This window comes from Ustilaginoidea virens, chromosome 2 (genome assembly GCF_000687475.1).
Source record: "Ustilaginoidea virens chromosome 2, complete sequence".
Lineage (NCBI taxonomy): Eukaryota > Fungi > Ascomycota > Sordariomycetes > Hypocreales > Clavicipitaceae > Ustilaginoidea > Ustilaginoidea virens.
The window spans coordinates 1,441,080-1,461,728 of NC_057317.1; the positions used below are offsets into that span (position 1 = coordinate 1,441,080).

Sequence of the window (20,649 nt, forward strand, 5' to 3'; positions counted from 1 at the left end):
CATGGCGTTCGTTGGGGAGGAAGTCGTCTGTTGTGTCCACAGTTGACAGCTGTGGAGGGGAGGGTCATGGACGTCAAAAAGGGTTCGGCGGGAGGCATTTGGCGTGTTTTCTTGGTCGGTCCTGTTTGGCGAGGCTGGGGCTGGGAGTCTGCATCTGGCCTGGCCTGCTGCTTTGTGTAGATGCACTGGCCGGCGTTATACGCGCTCGAGGATCTTGAGGCTCCGGGGGTGCATCCCGACGCGGAGCGTCTTGCCGCTACGCCGCGCCGACGGGAAAGCCGAGCAAAATACCACACATGGAAAGAACGAGCTTTGGGACGGTTCGGATGACAATGGAAATCGTGTGCAACGCGCGCCATCTAGACTAACTCCACGCCCAAAACTATGCCCTTGACCAACAACGTCTTGTCTGTTTCGAGAAAACTGCTGGCCTGCAGCTCTCAGGGTGGCAGCGCGTTCCCACGGCGTCGTCCCGAGTTGCCAGCATCCTGCTGAAAGAGAGGGGAAAATATGTTCATTTCCGCTGCTCCCACGTCTTTCCTCAGGAGTCTTTCCATTGGTCCCAACATGTTGTGTCCTGCTGATTTCGTTGTTGCAACCAAAATCATCGGACATGCATGTACCTCGCCGGTTCCTTCCTCGCCGGTCCTTTTTTTTCCCTCTCTCTTTGAAAGGGGGAAACTAAGCTTTGCCAGCTTTGACCTCGTCCACCTTGTCCTTGGCTTCTTGCACCACGCCAGCAACGCCCTTCTTCTTGGCCGACTCGTACATGGCGATCCGGGAGACTTGGACGATGCCGACCAGACCGAGGAAGAAGTTGACGGCCGCGAGCCTACTCACATTAGCGCTCTGCTGAGCTGATACACGCTGCTGGGGGGGGGGCATGTCCGAGGCATACAGGTAGTTCTTGGGCTTGATAATCAAGCACCACCGCGTCCAGATGAGCCCGGTGCAGGTGAGCGCAAAGTTCTGGGTAAACGAGAGCTTTTCCGCGGGGCGCGCGAAATCCGAGATGCCGGCAATGACGAGAGCCCACTAGCGAAGCAAAGCAGCGCGGGTTAGCCGACAAAAGAGCGTGAAAGGGGGAGGCCGGGGCCGCGCGGTTGTGTGCGTGTCCTTGTTCTTGCAAGCAAAACACACGACAAAAAAATAAGAAAAAAAAAGGGGAAAAAAAAAAAAGACCAAAGTCTCTGCACGGGTCGGCAACACACTTTCATGACGGGTGCCCTGCCACAGCTGTCAGCCCACTCGTCGCTCTGCCGGTCCGCGTGCGGTTCTCACCGTACCAAAAGTGCACAGTCTTGATGCCGACCTCGCTCTCCCACGCGCGCTTGAACCAGCTCTGCTGCTGGGCCCCCTCGGCCGTGCTCTGCCACCTCTTGCCGCTGTCGCGGAAGCGGAACCGGTTGAGGCGCTGGGCTTGGGCCCGGAAAGCCTGCGGCTGGGGGGCGCTGCGGAAGAAGAGGGGGCGCGACGCGCGCAGGAGGGTGCTCGGAGGGACCATTGCTGCAGAAACATGTTTAGCGAGGGATGCTGTTGTGCTTGTTTCATTTTTTTTTTATTTTTTTTTTTTTTTTTTTTGCGCGGGCTTGGCTGGCTGCGTCTTGTAGGCTTGCGTTGCTCAACAGAGGATTTTGAAAAAGAGGCGCCCGGATGCTCGTCTCGTCACCAGTGCCCAAGGGCAGAGCAGCCAGCTGGAGGATTGTTGAGTCGAGGCCAAATGCACGTACCAGGCGGGACTTGCTCTTCTATCTCAGCTGGGGGTAGGGGGGGGCGGAAATCAAAGGTGGCGCCGGTGACCAGGTTGCGGGGAGGGTTCGCAATTGCCAAAAGAAAGTCGTCGTCGTCGTCGTCGTCGTCGTCGCCGCTTTGCCGTCGACAAGTTCGTCGTCGTGAGCTGGATCCCCTAACGTCCCGTCATTTTGGGGAAAACGGAGCGTCCGGAGATCAGCCGCGTACTTGATGGGGCAGCCGGCGCAGCTGGGGCAGCGAGATCGGACGGGTGTTTATCCAGCCCGGCATAAACCTGCTCCGCTTCGACTTATGCATCCAATCCAGGCGACTGGACTTGTGCATTGCACACTTATCCGTGGCTCTTGTTAGAAACGTCAACGTCCTCAGTCCAGTCCAGTCCAGACTTCAAGAACAAACAATCCCCAGCAGTCTCGGCTCGAACCTGCCCGCCCTCTCCCCCGCGGCACACAAACATCCCCACCATGTCGGGCAAATACGCCTTCACCAAGTCCCTCAAGGAAGTGCGCTTCTTGTTCTGCCAAACTTCCGAGCAGAGCGCCCCTGTGCGGTACGTTGCAACGCCCGCCCGGCAAAACCCAACGCCAGCGCTCCGAACAAGACGTCAAAGAGCAACGAAGCCGCCTTGCCGCCGCAAGGGAGACCTCCCTTGCGCGCGCTTTGGCCGTGGCGCTTGAACAGGCCGAGGGGGGCAGCGGATGCTGACGGTCCAGATCGTTCCTCACGCGCGCCTATCCCACCATGAAGAAGAACAACCCCCAGGTTCCCATCCTCATCCGCGAGGCTCAAGGGACCCTGCCCAAGATATACGCCAGATACGGTGCGTCTCCGCGGCCGACAAGGAAGACCGACCTCTCTTCGGCTTTGCCGTTCCCCGATGCTGTTGCGCCAGGCTGGCTGGTAGGCTGGTAGGCTGGCAGGCTGGAAAGCTAATTGTTCGCTGTAGAGTTTGGAAACGAAAAGTCGCAGTCATTGGAAGGCTTGTCGGATAAGCAGATCGAGGAAACAGTCACCGGGCTGGTCAAGAATGCGTCGTGAACACATCTCGCAAAAAGCGGACGAGAGAAATGGAACGAGAACGGGCCCTGGCCGATGAGTCGCGCGGGTGATTCAAGACCCCTGCCCCGTTGTACATGAAAGGAAAATAAAGAATAAAGAATAAAGAATACAAGGCTGTATCGGCAACTTTCTTGTAAGCGCCTGCCAGCTCAGCTGGGGTCATCAGCTGCGTGACCTGCAGGGTCGACGACTTGTCGCCATTGTCATTTTCGGTGGCAAGCGGGACGGGACATGACACGGCTGGCGCAACTTCAGACAGTTCAATTCCCTCTATGCATTCGTCTGCAATCTCACCCTACTATCCAGTCATCTTTCCTCATGTATGCCAATTTCCGATAAAGCTAAACCTGGCGCCCAGTAGTTTGTCCTTCATTGTCCTCGCCCGCCTGTCATCTCGGCCTTTTCGCAACACCCAGCAAGAATCCCTCTTGCCCTCAACTTATTCCTCCGCATAATCACTATTTCTTAGCCCAACGGGAGCTGCCCTGCTGTATGACCTGGCTCCCCGGTAGTGACGGCCACGCGTCTTGATCGAGCTCGCCGTACCTAGCTCCCTGCGGCAAGGCATGGTGGGCTTTTGCGTGTGATGCATCCTCTTCGCACTTCGAACCAACGTCTCGTTCATGCTGCTCACTAGAACTCGGGGGCAAGTGCGCGTCTTGTGGTCCTCCAGTAGCCGTATTATGAACTGAGGCCACCTCCGTTTTCTCAGCAAGCGCATCAGCATCGTCAAAAGTTTTCCTGTACGACGCAGCATCTGCCTCCGTGGTTACACCGTGTTGAGTTTGGTCCTGGGCGGGCTTCTCATCTGCAGCCGACGGCGTTGCCACACAAGCGGTGGATTTCGAACACGCCTCAGCAGGGGGGACATTCTTGCGGCTCTCCGTCATTCCTTCATCGTTCCGACCTCGCCCTGCTCTTGAAAAACTTGGCTTCGACTTTCGAGCATTTCTTCGCTTCTTCGCCACTTTGAGCGAGCCAATATTGGTTTCCGATGGACATGAGCTGCCTTGCGGAGAACTGTTATCGCTACCACCATGATAGTCCCGCCGTTGGTTCTCGGTTCCTTCACCGTCGTCAGATGGCATGATTATGTTCGCCTCTAAACAGACAGGCTGGCAAGCCGATTCTTGGCCCCGCTCTCCGTCATCATGTGGAGGTGTGAACGGCTGACCTGGTCCTGTCCAATAAATACTCCGAGATGGCTGTTTATGATTTGACCGATTTTTCTTCGTTTTTCTCTTGCTGGTATTTTGAACCGTGGATTCTTCATCTATAACTTGGCTTCCATACCCCTCAGCACTCACAGAGGCTGTTTCTCGACGATAGCTTGAAGAGGTGAATTCCGGGGCAGCAGCGACGTTTGACGAATCATCATCCCCAAACGTTTCAGTGTGTGAATGCTTTTTACGGTTTATCTTGGCGCCTTTAACAGTGCCCTTCAGCGGACTAGCAGATGAGGACAAAGTCCCACGACGTTGTCTGCCGTGCGACTCATTCTTCGTCTCACTGTTGAACGGAGTCTTGGGTTGGTTCTCATGGGGAGAGCCTGTTTCCGGCGTGCTGGGGAGTGATGAGGTTCTGAATTCACTCGAATAGGGGCTAAACGTGTCGGTGTCAGCAACGGAATTCGGGTGCTTCTTAGCATTACCGGGCTTGACCTTGATTGGAGTTTTTGGGATTCTATCTGTGCCCAGTGCCACGGAAATCGTGGGCCGTGCCTGCTTCATCAAATCGATGTTATCTTCGGCAAGCATAGGGAAGCTGAGTGATGGCGCATCCGCGGTAGCCTCGGTATTTGTCGTGTGTGTTTCAAGGTTTTGCAATATTGACAACGTATTCTTGCTCGCGAAATCGCTTTCTGGCTTTCTTTGGGAGTCTTTTTGGGCTTCTGAGGGTTCGGGCGTCATGTCTTTGCTTGGCTTAATGAATGCTTGACTCTCTGTCGGTGATTTCCCAACTTCAACCAACTCCGTGTTTTGTTGAGTTGTCGGTGTATCCGGCTGAAGTTTCGATGGCGTCGTGGGTGGAAGAGACACTCTGACTTTGTGATTCAAGGAGCGACTAGGCTGGCTCTGAGGCGTAGAAACTCTCCCCTTCTCATGGGAACAATTATCATCCAAAGCTTCCTCAGAAAGCGGCTCGGTTCGGGACTTGCCCTCTGCTGGCTTGGTCCACTTTTCGTTTTCATCAACTTGGTGCTTTCTATCATTTCCCACCGCTTTTCCATCTTCTGGAACGGAAGCATGTTGTTGGTGCGGCGGCGGCGGTTGCGGTTGCGACAATTGCATCTGAGACTTTTGCTGTTGTCCGCCGCGGGTATAACGATACTTTGAGTCCGAGCCGCCTTTCGGGCGCTGCCATGGAACAGTGCTACCTCGAGGGATTTCTGGGAAACTACATGGCCCGTGGGTCATTGAAAACTGCCCGTTATGTGGGTGAGGCGGCTGTGAGCCAAGTAGACCTGGAAACATAGGGGCACCGAAACCAGCAGGGTACATGCACCAAGGTCGCATGACATCCTGATTTTGCTGTCTCTGTTCATTATAGGCCCTTCGTCTCTTCTCTTGTGCCGGATAATTTCCAGTCATCCATTTAGAACGGTAGACTGGTGCCAGAAGCAGCGACAGGTACCGTAAATCACCGCTACCAAAGTTCAGCGCCGGTCGAACAGAGCTCTCGTTGTAGAACCTAGCAATATGAATGCTTGAGCAATGTCACTTAGCCATGTTAATCAGCCCGGGAATAACTTACCGTACTATAAAGGCATTACCATGCTTGTGGTGCGTAGGAATCACGTCGTCAACGTCTCCAAAGCAATCACCGAGGCCAGATTTAAGACGCGATTGAAGATCCTTCGAGTCAAATTCGCTGTTCAAGACTCTCACCCACACACTTCTGTTTCGTTCCGCACACTTCTTGCAGGTGCATTCAGTATAGTTGAGATAATTCTCACTCGGGCTATTGTTGCAGTGTAATTTTCTGTCATAGCGGCTGGAGGAAGCTAATATCCCGTCACGACACCATTGACGAGACTGTGTCGTTTCGGAAGTTGTTCGCAGGGAAAAAGGCTGAAGAGGCTCATTCATGGAACCAGGGTTACCCATTTGGCTCTTAGAGTCTCGTTTCTCTTGGTACTTTGTGCTACCAAGGTTCCCGTGGTCGCTGGTGCCGTCAACAGGCAGATTTGATGTTAAGACGCGATTTGAGTCATCCTTTTGTTTGGAGACGGAGCTGTCGTCATTCGACTCTGTCTCGCCCAAATCACTATTCAGTGTAGCTTCTGGGGGAATCCTCGACGTAAGTTGCGTCGGATTTTCCCCGTCAGCGCCAGTGATTTGTCTCTGTATCTGATTCTGAGCTCCATCATGGGCATTTTTGAGTTTCTTTTCGTTATCTGGTAGAGAGCCACTGTAAGGGCCACTGGCAATTGAGAAAGCACGACTGTCGATGAAAGCTGGTCTAGAAGGCAAGTCACAGCCAACACTGGCTACTCTTCCATTGACAGCAGCGGGTGCTTGTGACGCCCAAGTAACCCCGAAGTTGGACGATTGATGCACTACGGGGTTATAGTTGGGATACGGTCTTTGCAAACTGGACTGACATCTGGAATAGGTAGCAGCTAACTGTCCCTCACCATCTTCTTTGCTTTTACTTTCCCGTCGCGTCCATTTAGTGATGACTGAATGCTTACCAGGCTGTCCACTAGCTGTGGCAGGGCGTTGATCATTCTGATGATGAGGACGCTTTATCGGGCTTCCAATGCTCAAAATATGCGAAGGATCCCCAGAGAGGCTGGCTTGTTCGGGAGAGAGATGCTGCGTTTGAGCTTGACGTAGATGAGGAAGCGAGGGCACCCTGGGCAATGCATGATCCGCTTTCCCATGAGTAAGACGACTGTTGCGAGGCATGGGTGAAGGAGATGTCGGGTTTCCTTCCACAGCCAAACCCGATCCATCATTTTTAACAGCATCTGCTGACGCAGCGTCTATGCCGCGATGCTCGGATGATTCCGCAGCCACCTCGCCCCTGGATAGCGGCTGGATGCCCTTTTTTACAGCAGTGACCTGAGGTATTTGGTTGATGCCAACAGCTGCTTCGTCATCATGGCTTGATACTTCAGTCTGTGCTAGGTTTGAAGTGCCGTGAGCAATAATATGGCCGCTATCATGGCCGGACGGCTTTGGCAAGCGCTTCGTCTCAGCAGCAGCCGCGGATTTCTGCAAAGCCTCGACAGCACTCGAGGACTGGGTTGCCGTCCTCTGCTTATTGGAATGACCAGTGTTTTCGGGTTGAAAATAATGATGTCCGTTGTAGAAATAGCACGGCGCCGGTTTATTTTTCGAGGAGGGCGAGCAGTGATGCTCAGCGGCAACAGGAGGCGAGGGAAGCGCGTTATGTTCAAAGACTTGTTCGCCAGCTACAAGAAACCGTAAGAAGAAAAACGATTGAATTAGCCCGAACAGCTTGCTTACCTAGCCAGTTCTGGAAACTCCTGTTTTTACAAGCAGACAAAACATCGTTCGGTCCATCTCTTTTCTTTCGGAAGTTATCCGCTCCGGCGAGAAGCAACGCGCGACGTGTCTTCAGAGCGCTTGCCACCAAAGGAATCAGATTGTCTGGAATATCTCCCATCTTGCGTCTATCCTCGTGAGAGAGAAGGAACACAATCGAGGAATCTCTCTTGTCTGCCCATTCCTTCAACTTGCGCTGATTCTCAGCAAGTTGAATCCAACTATCTGCCCATTGACCAATAAGATTTGCGCTCTCACGTTCCACATCTGAGAAGATGATCACGTTTTCGTGAAATAACTGGTTTATGACATTCCAAAGATTTAGAGCCCCGTAGTGATACAAGTCGAACGCATCAAAGTACGTCCACAGATCGTCCCAGCAGTACGGCTGAGTCATGGCCCCCATGTGCTCCCAGTAAGTCTTGCGAATCGAATTGCAGACGGACTGAAGTTCATCCTTATCCCAGAGATGGATTCGTCTCGCAGGTAGAATGTGTTTCATCTCTCGAAACGGGCGTTTGCCATTGCCTGTTGAGAAGACGGCACGAGCGGAAGGCGGGGGTTTTGTGTAGAATCCTATGGGTAGATAGTCTTCAACGTAGATTTGTGGAGGATCGCTTTCTGATTTCGGCGCCATCATCTTGTAGACCTGTGGGAGTCCGTTGGGGTAAATCCTTGCGAATCTGTCCCGCCCACTCAGCGGCTGAGTGTTGGCATGGATCCGAGGAAAGTTGGCTGCGTCGAGGACGACATGTGGAGGAGGCTGCGGAGGATATTTTGTAATCACCGTCATGGTGTACAGTGAAGTGGCTATTAAAAGCTTCACACACGCAGAGAGAGAGAGGGAGAGAGATGAGGCCGAGGATAAATCGAGCAACAGAAACTATATGTCGGTGTTGTCAAAGGGCACACAAGTTTCCTTCCTGCGATGAGAAAACCTCGATTTGCAGCGTCAATCCTACTAGGGAGACGGAAGGCCGGATGAGGAGAAATCGCCGTTTGCTCGAGGACGCCGCACAGCAAGAGAGCGAACGTTGTTGAAATGGCCAACAGGAAAAGAAGCGTAACGGGAGTATTAGAATCAGGAGAGAATCATTGTGCCTCCCATTTCAAAGTCGATTGGGGCTGGATATATCTAGTCATAGAAGGTGATCTAAAAAGTGAGCGATTGCTGAATTACATATTATACACTAACCGAGAGGGCATTTTCCACGTGTTCATGAATTCACTAGATGGTGGCAGCTGGAAGATAAGCCGGACAGCTGTTGAATCGCAATTCACAGGGCAGGTTCCAGTATATATTAATTCTCTGTCGACGATGTGTGCCTAAGGTACCTACCCAAAGTACCTGCCGCAGGCTATGAGGCAGCTATGGCTATGACCTACCTGCAGTGAATGACGAGGAGGTACCTCCAGTACACAGGATTCAAGTACCATTGCGTGCCAGCTTGGTTTTCTGTTAATGGTAGTCAGTAGATCATCCATCGTTAGACTGCTGAATATCATCACAGGAATACTCACGAGAGAAATGTGGCCGCGTTTGCTATGTCTGGTCAGAGTTTCTGAGCATGCGTTTGTCACGTGGGGGGAGGTGTTGGAAGTAGATGTATGCTTTGATATGCCGTGAATTTCAACAACTTCCGTTTGGTCCGCAATCAGAATAATGACAATAGAGGACGCGAATGGATAGCGACTAATTGCCCGAATTGGCAAATCCGAAGGGCAAGGCCAAGCCCAGTAGACAAACAAGGGTCCGTTCGGCACACAACAGACATCCATTACTTTACTTCAAGAGTGGGGTAGTTACAGATAGTTCGAGCTTTTCGTAAAGTCTTTCATTCTCTGCTTTGCGCCTTGAGCAGTTTAAGAATCTCGCTCTCGTTATCTCCGGCGATAGCCTTGCCGTTGTTCCAATCTACAGTCTATCAAAGCACCGTTAGCGTAACTCTCTTCACTCCTGCATCGTCTCTCCATATTTGCTTTTACTTGGTTTGTTGACCAGGTAATTTAGGACCCCAGATTTTGTGTTGTAATCTGAACTCGAGATGATTGAAATAGGATGTGGCTCACCACCGGTCTCAAGAAGCTCTCTTTGCTCTCGCGAAATTTTTTCAACGCATCCTTTTCATCGCGCGCCCCATTGATCACTTTTGAGATACTTTTCTTGTCGACATATCCCAGAATAGTCTGAACCTGCTCCACTGTAGGAGGTTCCTCAGTGATGTTGAGTTCGAATGGATCGCGAGAAGCCATGGTCTGGGGGCTATGGTCGCTTGCCTGGTCGATGGTCGCGCCAGCCTGGGCATTGGCAGAGATTTGCTTGACCAGATTGGCGACACGTGCTGAGGAAGGAGAACCGGCTTTGTGGAAGACGGTGACGATATCGAGGGTTTTGTGCTAGTTGAATGTCAGCGTGCTGTAATGTTGTGCAAATTTGGTTGTGATTTTCGTCTTCTCTGCTTCATTATGGGTGTCTCACAAATCGGAACATTGCGATTGTATCCCCGCGATGATTTACGAGAAACGGAGATGCGGAGATGCGGACGTTTGTTTAGGGGTCGAGAATAGAAAAGAAGAAGATGGATGTCGTGCAGTGTCGAAGTACCAAGTACTCCTAGAAAGTTGACTGGTAGGTTTGAATTGGGAAGCTACCTACCTCCTACCTCCTAGGTAGGTATGTTATTGACAGTTGCCGAATGACGTCTGGTTGGTTCATGTTGCTTGCTGATGAAACATGGGCCGGTTCCGCCAATCATATCAATGCAAGTCACAGTTAAGCCCTCAATATCAAGGCCTCAATTTACCACCTGCAGACCGGATCTAAAGCAACGCTGCGCTAACAACAAGCTGAACCTTCTGGCTACGATAAACCGGTGCAGTTGCCCGTAGCCATAAAAGTATATATACACATGCATTATTCTAAAGCCATTGATGATAACCCCAACTCCAGTTCCAGATTTCCCGGCCGCCATGCAATGTTGCTCGCTCTCGCTCTCTGTTGCTCCGTGATGTGCTTTGCACAGTTATCGCGATTTCTTAAACTTTTCTGCAATCTCGTCCTCGGTAAACTTTCTCGTCAGTTTCTTCAGCAACTGGACTCTGCCCTCCATCGTGAGACTGATTTGATCGCCCATGGGCACCAAACATTTCGCAAGATGCTCATAATCTTTACGCAACAAACGAAAAGTAATCATCAAGAAGTCAATGTTATGAAACACAAGGGCACCTTCCTGTGCATAGGCGCTCTTCTGCTCCAGGAACGACATTGGGTGATCGCGCCAGTGCCGAAGTGGATTCAGGTGATGCGAAGTGTGGTAACCGTCGTTGAAACAGAATCGGTTGCTCTGCAACGGACCGTCAGCCCCTATGGATTTGCACTGTTTTCTTCTTCCTCCATCGAGGGAGGGCCGGGCGAGGGGCACTTACCGCAACGTCGACAAGGGTGATGCTGGACCTGAAATCCGAGTCGGGATCATCCTGATCGACGAAGGCATGCTGACCCCAGTTACCAACCATCAGCCCCAACCGAAGCATCAAAAGCGGCAAAAGGTAAACGAAAAGCGTCGCATTGAAGCCCACAAGACGCGACATGAAGTGGTAGAATGCAAAAGTTCCAAATTCGGATCCAGCTGCCCGAATCGCCAAGCCGGGCTTGTTCTTGCGAAGGAAATACAACGGAAGGTCCAGGGACACGAGGAAAAAGAAGCGTCCAACGTAGTGGAGGAAGTCCGGGACGCTGTCTCGTTGATATCGAATTGTCGATGACAGATCGTCAGGGCCATTGCCCTCCACATGGTGGTGCTTGACGTGGTGGTAGTAGTATGTATTCCAGGTATGGCCCATCAGAGGATCCAGGATATAAGGGAACGCCTTGTCAATCATGCCGTATTGCTTGGCGAGGATTCCTCGCTGGTGAATGTGCTGATGCTGCATCAAGGTGTACGTGCCAACATAGTACATCTGCATGATGAAGTGAAGGATGGCGTGCGGATAGGTGAAGTGGCGAAAGAGAAGCAGTGCGCTCGGCACCGAGGTGGTCAAGTAAATGATTAGATGAGTGAGCATGGCGACGTCAGTCTCGTGTCGAACAATTTTGCGAGCTTGCCGAATGTATGGCTGTAAAAGATATTGGTCGAGTAGCGGATGGAGGTGAGATGCGCAATCATCGACAGACAAGAGTACCGTTGGTTGAAAACTCGCGCTCTTGGGATCTCGGGATGCTTTCAGAGCAGCAACGTCGTTGGCCTCGATGTGGCAGCCGGATGGCGGAGCTTCATCGCTGCTTGAACAGCTTTCCTCTGATCCCAGGCCAGAGTCCAAGTCGAATTCGCCATCTCGCCGTCTGTTGGTTTGTCGGGTAGGATGCGTCTTGATGTCCTGGGCCAAGCTTTTCAGAACAACTCTGTCGGCCTTGGTCAGCGCTTTATCAAAGAAAATATGCTTCTCCATGGCTAACGAGGAGTTGCAGCAGCTGTTTCAAGGGCAACGTGTATTGCTTTCGAAACAAACTGATAATAGAAATTGTGCATCATCAAAGTCGGTTGCAAGGTGAAATGTCTCCCCCCCCTCTCTCCGTCTCTCCGTCTCTCTCTCGTCGTTCCTTCTTCCACCCCCTCCCCACCCATCTCTTCCCCCTTCCCTCTAAGGGTCTGACTTATCCCACAGCAGCATTCCCCTATTTCGAGACTCGTATAATGGCCCCACAAAGAGATGAGATTATTTCCTTTGGTGGGTCACCTAAATACTGACTCGACTTGACTTTGTATACTCCGTACTGCAGGTCGTGTTTCGCTAGCTGGAGTACACAGCATGAACATTAAGCGGAAATAACGGATTCAAATTAGCCGTCTATCGTTATCTTGAATACCTACCTAGGTACTTATGTGCAGTTTAATCGCCCTACGAAGGCGAGTACAAGGGAACCTAATCATAAGAATCAAGAGATTAAAGATATGCTATGAGAAGATGAATACATACCACGGACTACGGCCCAGATCCAAGTACGTGCACCTGGCGCACTCAACGACATAAATCATGGCGCCTTACCAGAATTAGTGAGGATCTGCAACATAAATTTTATAGAAGCATACCACAACACCACAACCCTTGTTCACGATATATCGCGCTAGCAGGGGCCGCTTATATGCCCTGTAAAAGGAATAGTTGGCAAGAAAATGCGCCAATTTGGCGCATAACGGCAGTTAGTCAGTACGCCAACAAATGATTTGGCGTAACTGGCTCTTACGTACGCCAAATCATTTGGCGTACTCAAGTACAAGTTCTAATCCCCACTTAACTTTTTTGAGTGCGCCAGGCGCACTTATTTGGATCCGGGTACATGCAAGCCAATCAACATTCAAGGCTAGCGCCACAGGTTCCACAGTGTAGTTCCACGTCCTGACTTCCTGACTCTCTGACTTTTGACTAAGGCCGGGCATGCAATGCGATGCACCGATATATAGAGGGATCAATGCTTGGATTATAGACTACTACATGTACGGTCCTACGGATCCGCTGCGGATTGCTGTCAGTTAAATATCTCCTAGGTACCTCGGGTAGTCGTTGGGCTGGAATAGGTGGCCGGAATCACCGTTGACCTACTTCAGAGTCCGTACGGAGTACGGAGTACATGCGATGAATATGCATTAGAGCATTATACCTCGTCTGCCAACCGTATCCATTGTCTGCAAGCATGGCCCATCAACGTGGCTGGCCGTGCAGTTTTTCATAAAGATGCGGCCCAGCAACTACAGCGCTCCTTAGCAGCATCTTGGGCAGAAAGAAGGGGCGGGGCTCTGATGAATGGATGACGTTGCCGGAGCCCTGCTCGCTAGTCGCATTTTTCGAAGACGTCATCACCGCTGCCATCACGGAATAAAATGCAAAGCCAGCCTTCGTTCCTGAATTGAATCTTTGACAATGCCCTCATTGAATTCAGCACAGCACACCCCTATTCATTATCCCCAAGTGGCCAATATCGCCATCCATAATAATGCCCGGAAACTCAAACGTAGGCAACTCCAGTGTCTACGAAGCTGGTGACCAGCGCAATGTCAAAGAGTCGGAGCGTGACGAGGCTACGAAATATGAACAAGGCCAGCCTGGCGCACATCTGCTGAATGATCCTAGTACGTGAGAATTGAATGAATCTTGTGCCTCATTGAAACTAATTGCTTCTGCAGAGGATCAAAGATCCATTTCCAACCGCGCGGCTGCAGAAAAGGTACGCATGGAGAGTAACTCGGGTGCACCGACTCGGCTTGACTGGCGATGTTAATACAAGTCTAGAAACAGCAAGGATCTGAAGACGATTTCGAGACTGCTGCGCTCAAGAAGGATCCGACTCTTCCTGTATGGCCGCCCCCCCCCCCCAATAAACAGTTAGCCCACTAAAAAGCCGAAGGCCAGGTTACACGGCAATGAGCCATCCAAAGGAGCCAAGATTGATGCACAGATTGCTGCTGAAGAAGAGCAAGAGTTAAAGAACAAGGGAAAGGCGTGATATCAAGACAGGGCTAGAGTCACCTATGAGGCAGGTTAAGAATCATAAAATGCACGAGTAGATAAGCTTGACAAGCAAACCTCATCCTAAGCAAGATTGGCTTTCAAGGTAGAGTGTTTGTACAACGAGTCGAGCTGCAGTCATTGCCCAATGTGTAGGCATATCAACAAGAAAGAATAGATCAGTTTATAATTTTACGTCCAATGAGGCCTGCCCAGAATAGTGTCAGTCGGGTAGAATCAAACACAGTTTGCCAACGACAGTAGAGTAATGGTAGATTGGGGGTTCAGAATATGTAAGAATTAAATATCAAATATCCGATCGGTATAGCTACTCCGGCGAGAGAGCCACCGAAAGGTATCAATCGCAAATTACCTCATCATGACAATGTGTGCAGATAATGGTTTTTTTTTGGACTTGGTGCTGTGGTGCTTGAGAGTATTGCAAAAATTTTAACGTACCTTCATTACACCTCCGGCTATTTTCGTCAAACGGAATTGGGAAAGCAAACTGGTCGGCTGACCGTGGCGAGACATATCTGAACATAGAACGGTCGCCAGAGTTGTAATGCTTCAGTCACGAGTCAAGTTCTGACTTGCCTAGACAGCAAACCACAGAGTCAAAACATCCATCAACCGCAGCCCGATCTGCAAGTCTAGGAAGTGGCCGCGCGTCAGCGATCCATGACTCTTGCTCAAGAGCGGCTAGCAGATGGCAGCTGCAGCATCGTCACGTGCAGTAACACGGCCTGTGGTGATGCTGATCTTTAAAGGCCCAAGCCGCTAATACCCGAATCTTGAGAGTCAAGGCGAGGACGGTGCCAAACTGTCCAGCTCTGATCTTGAAATTATTGCAGCTGTATATGCATGAAAAATGTGATATAGAAAAGGTCAGAATGCAAAGTTCAGCAGAATTAGAAATTATAAGCGAAAGCTTTGCGGACCGTGCACGGGACATTAGGTGGGTCTGTGGCGGATAATGGCAAAACAAAAGTCCGGTAGTTTTTGGGCTTAGGGCACAGGTTCCCTCCCTTTCTGCCCACACCCCGAATAGCCGAGCGATGGAAAAAAGTCGTTGATGACTCCACGGTGTCAGAAGCTGCAGTAACCAACAACTTTTCGAGAGGCAACCCGTCTTCGAATTCCGGTATGCACAATGCTCTTCATCATCTTTAGCATCCAAAATCGATTGTCAGCCTTGTAACGAACTGTGCGACTGACCAAAAGGCCATTAGAACACCGTCACCATGGGCGAAGCAGTGATTGAGGGATCCAACTGGCGCCTTGTCGAGGTTGGCCGCATTGTTGCCATCAACGGCGACCATCCCTTTGCTGGCAGACTGGCTGCCATCGTCGAAATCATCGACCACAAGCGAGTACGTTGAAAGAGACAACATCGCGATCGACAAAACCGAACGGACTTTGAATAGTGGGATTAACCGTGGCTTTTAGGTTCTCGTTGACGGACCCTCCGCCGACCCTGCCTTGGCTGTCCCCAGACAAGCCATTCCCCTGGCCAAGTGTCTTCTCTCCCAGTTTGTTATTGAGGGACTCATCCGCGGCTCCCGCAATGGTGTCGTCAAGAAGCTATGGGAGAAGAACGACATCGACGCCAAGTGGAAGGAGAGCAACTGGGCTAAGAAGCGCGAGCAGATGCAGCGAAGGAAGAACTTGACCGACTTCGACCGCTTCAAGGTTATGCGACTCAAGAAGCAGCGACGATTTGAGGAGCGCAAGGCTCTGGCCAAGGTCAAGGCCTCGGCATAATTTTGTTAATCAGATCTTTTGGTTGGAGTAGATGGAAGTTTGCTTTGGAACGATTGAGGGCGAGAGCATTGAAATGAGCGGGCGGCATGGGCCTGGGCTGGAAAAGAAAACCATTGGGGCAACAAGACTTTGTGTTGCCGTCACTTATATGTACTCCCGTTCTGGAGGAGCTGTATGTCACATTTCATCGTAATGATGAACACGGCGTCGACACGGAAATTCAGAAATTGAAATGAATTCAAGGCAAGGGCCAGAAGCACTGTTTCGGCATGTTGTGATGTGTGCTATGACGAAGAATTAAAGTCCACCAGAGATGACCTTTTGTTTTACTTGAGAAATAGCTGGTATCTCATAAGTAAAAGGATGCCTGCCTGTCTGTTGGGCGAAATAGGTCAACTGTTGAAATGCGAAAATAAGTGATTGCCTAATTTGGTTTAGCGCCGCACGCACACTAAACCCTAGAATTTCGCCGTCTTTTCTTCTCCAGCACAAACAGATCAAGAGAATCACCTTCAGGCCAGAAATAAAGAACTCGGGTTCAGCACATCAGTAAGTGCCACAATCACTGTCGCGAAACTGCAGGGATTTTTGCCGCAAATTTCGAACGCTACGGTGAATTCGATCGATTTTTTCGCGAGAAACCGAGGGCTGCAGGAAAGCTAAGACCGACGTGTTCTGGCAGTAATTAAAATGGCGAACCCCAGAGTCGAGGAGCTCCCCGATGAGGAGACTGTGCAGAAGCCCACCGTAGAAGAGCAGGAGGACAGCAGCGATGACTCTGATGTTGAGGAGGGCAACCTGCCCGCTGGCTCTACTGCTGTGATCCACAACCGCAACGAGAAGAAGGCTCGCAAGGCCATCGAGAAGCTGCACCTTACTCGAGTTCCTGGTATTACCCGTGTCACTCTCCGCCGACCCAAGAACGTATGTTGACTATAATCCCGCTTGGACGCCATCTGTATGAACACGATGAAGGTTGGGTATGGCAAGAAAAGCTGACTGGAGCTATCTAGATCCTGTTCGTCATCAACAATCCTGAGGTCTACAAGTCCCCCAATAGCAATACGTACATGTTAGTACTGCCTGAACTAAATGATTCCTTGTCGAATGATGTGAGCAGGTGCATCTCATGTGAAAATAAAAGCTGACATTAAATGGTGAAAGTGTTTTCGGAGAGGCCAAGATCGAGGATGTGAACGCTACCGCCCAGCAGGCCGCTGCCGCTCAAATGGCCGCTGCTAATGCCGAGGCCGAGCACGCTGGTCACAACCATAGCGAGTCTAGTAAGGCCGCTGAGTCTGGAGACGCTAAGAAGGACGACGACGACGACGACGACGACGACGATGGCGAAGAGGTTGATGCAGAAGGTCTCGAGGATAAGGACATTGAGCTTGTCATGACCCAGGCCAATGTCAGCCGAAAGAAGGCCGTGAAGGCACTCATAGAGAATGACAATGATATCGTCAACTCGATCATGGCCCTTAGTATTTAAAAAGAGATGCTTGGACGGAGTGGTCTTTGAATTGAACTCACTGTGAACCTACTTGAGCAAAAAAGTGCTTATGACTGGCATTGTATTGGTCATTTTGAAAGCCGCGGCTTTCATTTTGCAATGAAATTAAGACGAGAAGAGTTGGTCGAATATCAATCATGGAATCGTTATAAGCATCTATGAATTAGCCCTCTAGATTTTGGACTGTTTTGCCCTATGATTTGGCACATGCACAGCCTCTTCGTCCCAGATTCTTCGAGAATAAAATAGACCCAGCCAATTTTTCGGACAAACATAATTCACTCCCGGATGACTGAAAATTTGCTCCTTTCGTCCATTCAGTCATGTTTTTGTCTTCAAGATAGACCTGGAATGCTGCTCTGTTAAAATCCAGTAGTGAGTATGTACCATCCAGTCACGAAATGTATCACGTGACTGATGAACCTCTTGCAGTCGTGTCTGGTGGCAGTCACCAGGCAACTGATTCCCAGCATCACCATATTCGTTCTTCGCTCCACAAGAACCCTTGCACATCGTAAAAATGGCGGCCACGGTAAGTACATATGGTCTTTGAGGCAATGAGTTACCTGTCGCCGTCCTCATATCCCAAGCCCCCAACGCTTGCCGAGGTCGAACCTCGCGAAAGCAGAATGCGAAAAACCTCCCCCGCAAAAAGCCGAGAAACCGATGAGCTAATTCCAAATCTCCTAATTTTGTCCCAAACAGCGAAGCGCAGCTCTCAAGCTCGACTGGACCAAGATCACCAGCTCGCTCGGCCTCCGCGGTCAGACCGTCGCCTCACTCCAGGCCTTCAAGAAGCGCAATGAGGACGCCCGTCGCAAGATCCAGCAGCTCCAGGAGCAGGCCACTACCGTCGACTTTGCCGCCTACCGATCTCTTCTCAAGAACCAGGCCGTCGTCGATGAGGTCGAGAAGCGCTTCAAGGCGTTCAAACCCGCTACCTACGATGTGACCCGCCAGCTCAAGGCCATTGAGGCTTTTGAGGTCGAGGCCGTTAAAAACGCTGAGGCTACCAAGCAGGCTGTTGATCTTGAGCTTAAAGATCTCGCCGCTACCTTGAAGAACATCGAAGAGGCTCGTCCTTTTGAGGACCTCACTGTCGTATGTAACCTGCTTCATGTTATGTATGGGTGCAAAAAACGGATGCTAAAACTTCAAAATAGGATGAAGTTGCTGCTGCCGAGAAGTCCATTGATGAGAAGGCACACCAACTTATCTCCAAGGGCAGATGGATGGTGCCTGGATACAAGGTATTTGATTTCTTTTGTTTTTGACAAAAGAGCACATCTTCCTCAAGGCAAGCTAGTGATGCTAATACCCATTTTAGGAGAAGTTCGGCGATCTTGCCCTGGTGTAATAAATGCGCGGTTCATGCACCTACTCAATCATTCCCTTTGTGTACTCTAGCATTGTAGATATAAATAACTTGAGGCAGAGTCTAGTCTCTGCTGATACCCATCTATCACAAATGTTGTCCCCATCTCGGCTTTTAATCCGATGTATCATCTTAAATACCTACATAGCTTGGGAGTGGTTTGTGGTGTGCTCGGTTGTCTCTGTCCATGCTGTGTTCCAGCTGGACGAAAGCTTTCGGACTTGAAGACGAGGGAATCGCTGCAATTCTGGTCGGTTCAACACCAGTAAATATTCTTCCTTGGGAGCAGTATCTTTTCATTTTCCCTGTTTCAACAGATTGCACATGGGGGGTTTTCTGCCGCACTATCAGCATCATCACAATGCAAAAATTCTTCAAGTTAGCATGTTCGCCCGCTTACATTGGAGAGGAGAGTATTGACTGATGCTGCAATTCAGCGAGACAAAAAAAAAAAAAAAAAAGATCGCATGGCCAGCCCAGGTCTCATGGCTTTCTAATAAGTAGACGCAAAACAAGACGAACAAAGACGGCAAACAGAGTGATAACAGCTCAGCATAAATAAAAGCTATCCGTCAAACTCCTTCATGAATGCGATTTTCCCTCAAAAAAATGCCGCTGATTCGGTGTAGCCTCTCTTAACATTTCCCCATGTCAATTGGAAACACCGTCCTCCTTGGGCTGAGCGTATTTTTTGGTCCACTCCTTTGCGGTAGCAATGGCCGCTTGTTCGTTTTCTTTCCAGCTCTTAGCTACATCTGCAGCGAGAGGATCGTCGGGATTAGGAGCGCCGAGTAAGGCCTGGATGGAGAGAAGGATGGTGCGGATTTGGAGTGCGGGAGACCAGTTGTCTGAGGGAGGCAAGTTAGATAGCTGGTCCTTTCTATACGAAGCTTTGCGAATATTTGACAAGTTCACAGCAATGCAGATAGGTAGTCACGTACTCTTCAGGACGTCTAAACAGATGCGACCAAGCTTATCGACGTTGGGATGAAAGATCTTGGTAAGGAACCGAATCTTGGGCGGTATCATAGGGTAGTCATCGGGAAGGAACAACTCGAGTTTGAAAATGCCACCTGATGTTCGGGTTAAAGTCAACGAGGAGCCGGTAGCATTGCGTTAAAGGACAGTTAACAAAAGGGTTGCGTACTCTCGTATGGTGACTGCGTAGGACCGTGAATTTCGACATCGAAGTAGCGCAGGTTGTCCTCATGAGGGACGGCACTGATTCCTGGCACGCTGCGGAAGAAGAATCCACAGTCAGACAAGTGTGGCACTACCGCCAGCGTGACGAGACGTGAGGGGGATGAGGATTGCTGCATACGGCTCTGCCATGAGACGCTCCGTCTCCTTGATGATCCGCTTGGGAAGTGACATCTTGAGGGTTAGTAAGTGGCACCAAAAGTCCCTTGCGTTATCAGTGACCAGACAGAAGCGTGAGCGGCAACAAGAGAATTCTGGGGGGCCACACAATCTCCGCTGGTATGTTTCTGGGTCGAAGCAGGAATAGAGCTCAAAAGTTGAACATGGCTGGAGTTACGGAGAGGGGCATCCAGAATGCGACAGAAGGTGTAGCCTTGTCTCGTCCCTGAAGAAGGAGGGGCACGAGACCTGACATCACGCTGGCTGCTCTGGTCTTGGTCTTGGTCTGGCTGGTTCATGTGGCGTGCTTCCTTCTCTTCAGTGGGTACGGGCGTTGACGAAGCCGCTAAGTTTTGAAGGTTTGTAAGCTGAGCATCCTGACCAGGGCAGTTAATCATTTCCAATGGAGCTTCAGTATTGTGGGTGGCCAACGAGGTTAGGCGGCAAGTGACAACAAGGAGGCCAGAAAAAAAAGGGGGGGAGAGAAAGAGGATCAAACGATAAATATCATCTGTTCTACCTTTGCCATCTCCTGGCCCCTTTTCTGGCCGTTTGCCATCTTCCTTTTCAGAGACTTTTTTTCGTTGCGCGTGCCTGCTTTTGTGCTTTGGGCTGGTGTCGAGTCAAGAGAGGTCTGGTAGGTATGTACCTCCGTACTGCTATGTACCAGGTACCTCCTAAGAGGGCTGGTACGTTTGACATGTACTGTTCTCCGTTCCCACCTCCTCTTGGGGGGGTTCTTCCGGTGCTACGGGTCACTCCACAGCGGCGTTGCATTCAAGTTTCCATCCTGGTTCCTCCAAAGCTTA

The 20,649-nt window shown here is 50.6% G+C and overlaps 10 protein-coding genes across 10 annotated transcripts; 5 read left to right on the plus strand and 5 right to left on the minus strand.

The window, feature by feature from the left end:
- Nucleotides 1–681: 681 nt before the first annotated feature.
- On the minus strand, nt 682–1,504 carry UV8b_02125 (uncharacterized protein; the record flags this gene model as incomplete). Its single annotated transcript, XM_043139623.1, has 4 exons — nt 682–832; nt 899–1,035; nt 1,212–1,227; nt 1,287–1,504. The coding sequence occupies 4 exons, from the start codon at nt 1,502–1,504 to the stop codon at nt 682–684; spliced, it is 522 nt and encodes a 173-aa protein (XP_042995557.1).
- A 712-nt stretch (nt 1,505–2,216) lies between these two features.
- UV8b_02126 (uncharacterized protein) lies at nt 2,217–2,790 on the plus strand (the record flags this gene model as incomplete). Its single annotated transcript, XM_043139624.1, has 3 exons — nt 2,217–2,302; nt 2,466–2,572; nt 2,699–2,790. The coding sequence occupies 3 exons, from the start codon at nt 2,217–2,219 to the stop codon at nt 2,788–2,790; spliced, it is 285 nt and encodes a 94-aa protein (XP_042995558.1).
- A 479-nt stretch (nt 2,791–3,269) lies between these two features.
- Nucleotides 3,270–8,118, minus strand: UV8b_02127 (uncharacterized protein; the record flags this gene model as incomplete). Its single annotated transcript, XM_043139625.1, has 5 exons — nt 3,270–3,913; nt 4,322–5,502; nt 5,566–6,370; nt 6,506–7,231; nt 7,287–8,118. 5 exons carry the CDS (start codon nt 8,116–8,118, stop codon nt 3,270–3,272), a joined length of 4,188 nt encoding a protein of 1,395 aa, XP_042995559.1.
- Nucleotides 8,119–9,160: 1,042 nt separating this feature from the next.
- On the minus strand, nt 9,161–9,816 carry UV8b_02128 (uncharacterized protein; the record flags this gene model as incomplete). The annotated part of the gene is made up of 3 exons (XM_043139626.1): nt 9,161–9,247; nt 9,396–9,722; nt 9,805–9,816. 3 exons carry the CDS (start codon nt 9,814–9,816, stop codon nt 9,161–9,163), a joined length of 426 nt encoding a protein of 141 aa, XP_042995560.1.
- A 532-nt stretch (nt 9,817–10,348) lies between these two features.
- UV8b_02129 (uncharacterized protein) lies at nt 10,349–11,774 on the minus strand (the record flags this gene model as incomplete). Its single annotated transcript, XM_043139627.1, has 2 exons — nt 10,349–10,669; nt 10,752–11,774. 2 exons carry the CDS (start codon nt 11,772–11,774, stop codon nt 10,349–10,351), a joined length of 1,344 nt encoding a protein of 447 aa, XP_042995561.1.
- A 1,543-nt stretch (nt 11,775–13,317) lies between these two features.
- Nucleotides 13,318–13,827, plus strand: UV8b_02130 (uncharacterized protein; the record flags this gene model as incomplete). The annotated part of the gene is made up of 4 exons (XM_043139628.1): nt 13,318–13,453; nt 13,508–13,548; nt 13,614–13,676; nt 13,729–13,827. The coding sequence occupies 4 exons, from the start codon at nt 13,318–13,320 to the stop codon at nt 13,825–13,827; spliced, it is 339 nt and encodes a 112-aa protein (XP_042995562.1).
- Nucleotides 13,828–15,073: 1,246 nt separating this feature from the next.
- On the plus strand, nt 15,074–15,593 carry UV8b_02131 (uncharacterized protein; the record flags this gene model as incomplete). The annotated part of the gene is made up of 2 exons (XM_043139629.1): nt 15,074–15,202; nt 15,279–15,593. 2 exons carry the CDS (start codon nt 15,074–15,076, stop codon nt 15,591–15,593), a joined length of 444 nt encoding a protein of 147 aa, XP_042995563.1.
- Nucleotides 15,594–16,283: 690 nt separating this feature from the next.
- Nucleotides 16,284–17,085, plus strand: UV8b_02132 (uncharacterized protein; the record flags this gene model as incomplete). The annotated part of the gene is made up of 3 exons (XM_043139630.1): nt 16,284–16,517; nt 16,607–16,665; nt 16,758–17,085. 3 exons carry the CDS (start codon nt 16,284–16,286, stop codon nt 17,083–17,085), a joined length of 621 nt encoding a protein of 206 aa, XP_042995564.1.
- Nucleotides 17,086–17,626: 541 nt separating this feature from the next.
- Nucleotides 17,627–18,463, plus strand: UV8b_02133 (uncharacterized protein; the record flags this gene model as incomplete). The annotated part of the gene is made up of 4 exons (XM_043139631.1): nt 17,627–17,638; nt 17,812–18,207; nt 18,270–18,356; nt 18,434–18,463. 4 exons carry the CDS (start codon nt 17,627–17,629, stop codon nt 18,461–18,463), a joined length of 525 nt encoding a protein of 174 aa, XP_042995565.1.
- A 669-nt stretch (nt 18,464–19,132) lies between these two features.
- UV8b_02134 (uncharacterized protein) lies at nt 19,133–19,855 on the minus strand (the record flags this gene model as incomplete). Its single annotated transcript, XM_043139632.1, has 4 exons — nt 19,133–19,329; nt 19,423–19,554; nt 19,629–19,717; nt 19,803–19,855. The coding sequence occupies 4 exons, from the start codon at nt 19,853–19,855 to the stop codon at nt 19,133–19,135; spliced, it is 471 nt and encodes a 156-aa protein (XP_042995566.1).
- Between the last annotated feature and the right edge of the window lie 794 nt (nt 19,856–20,649).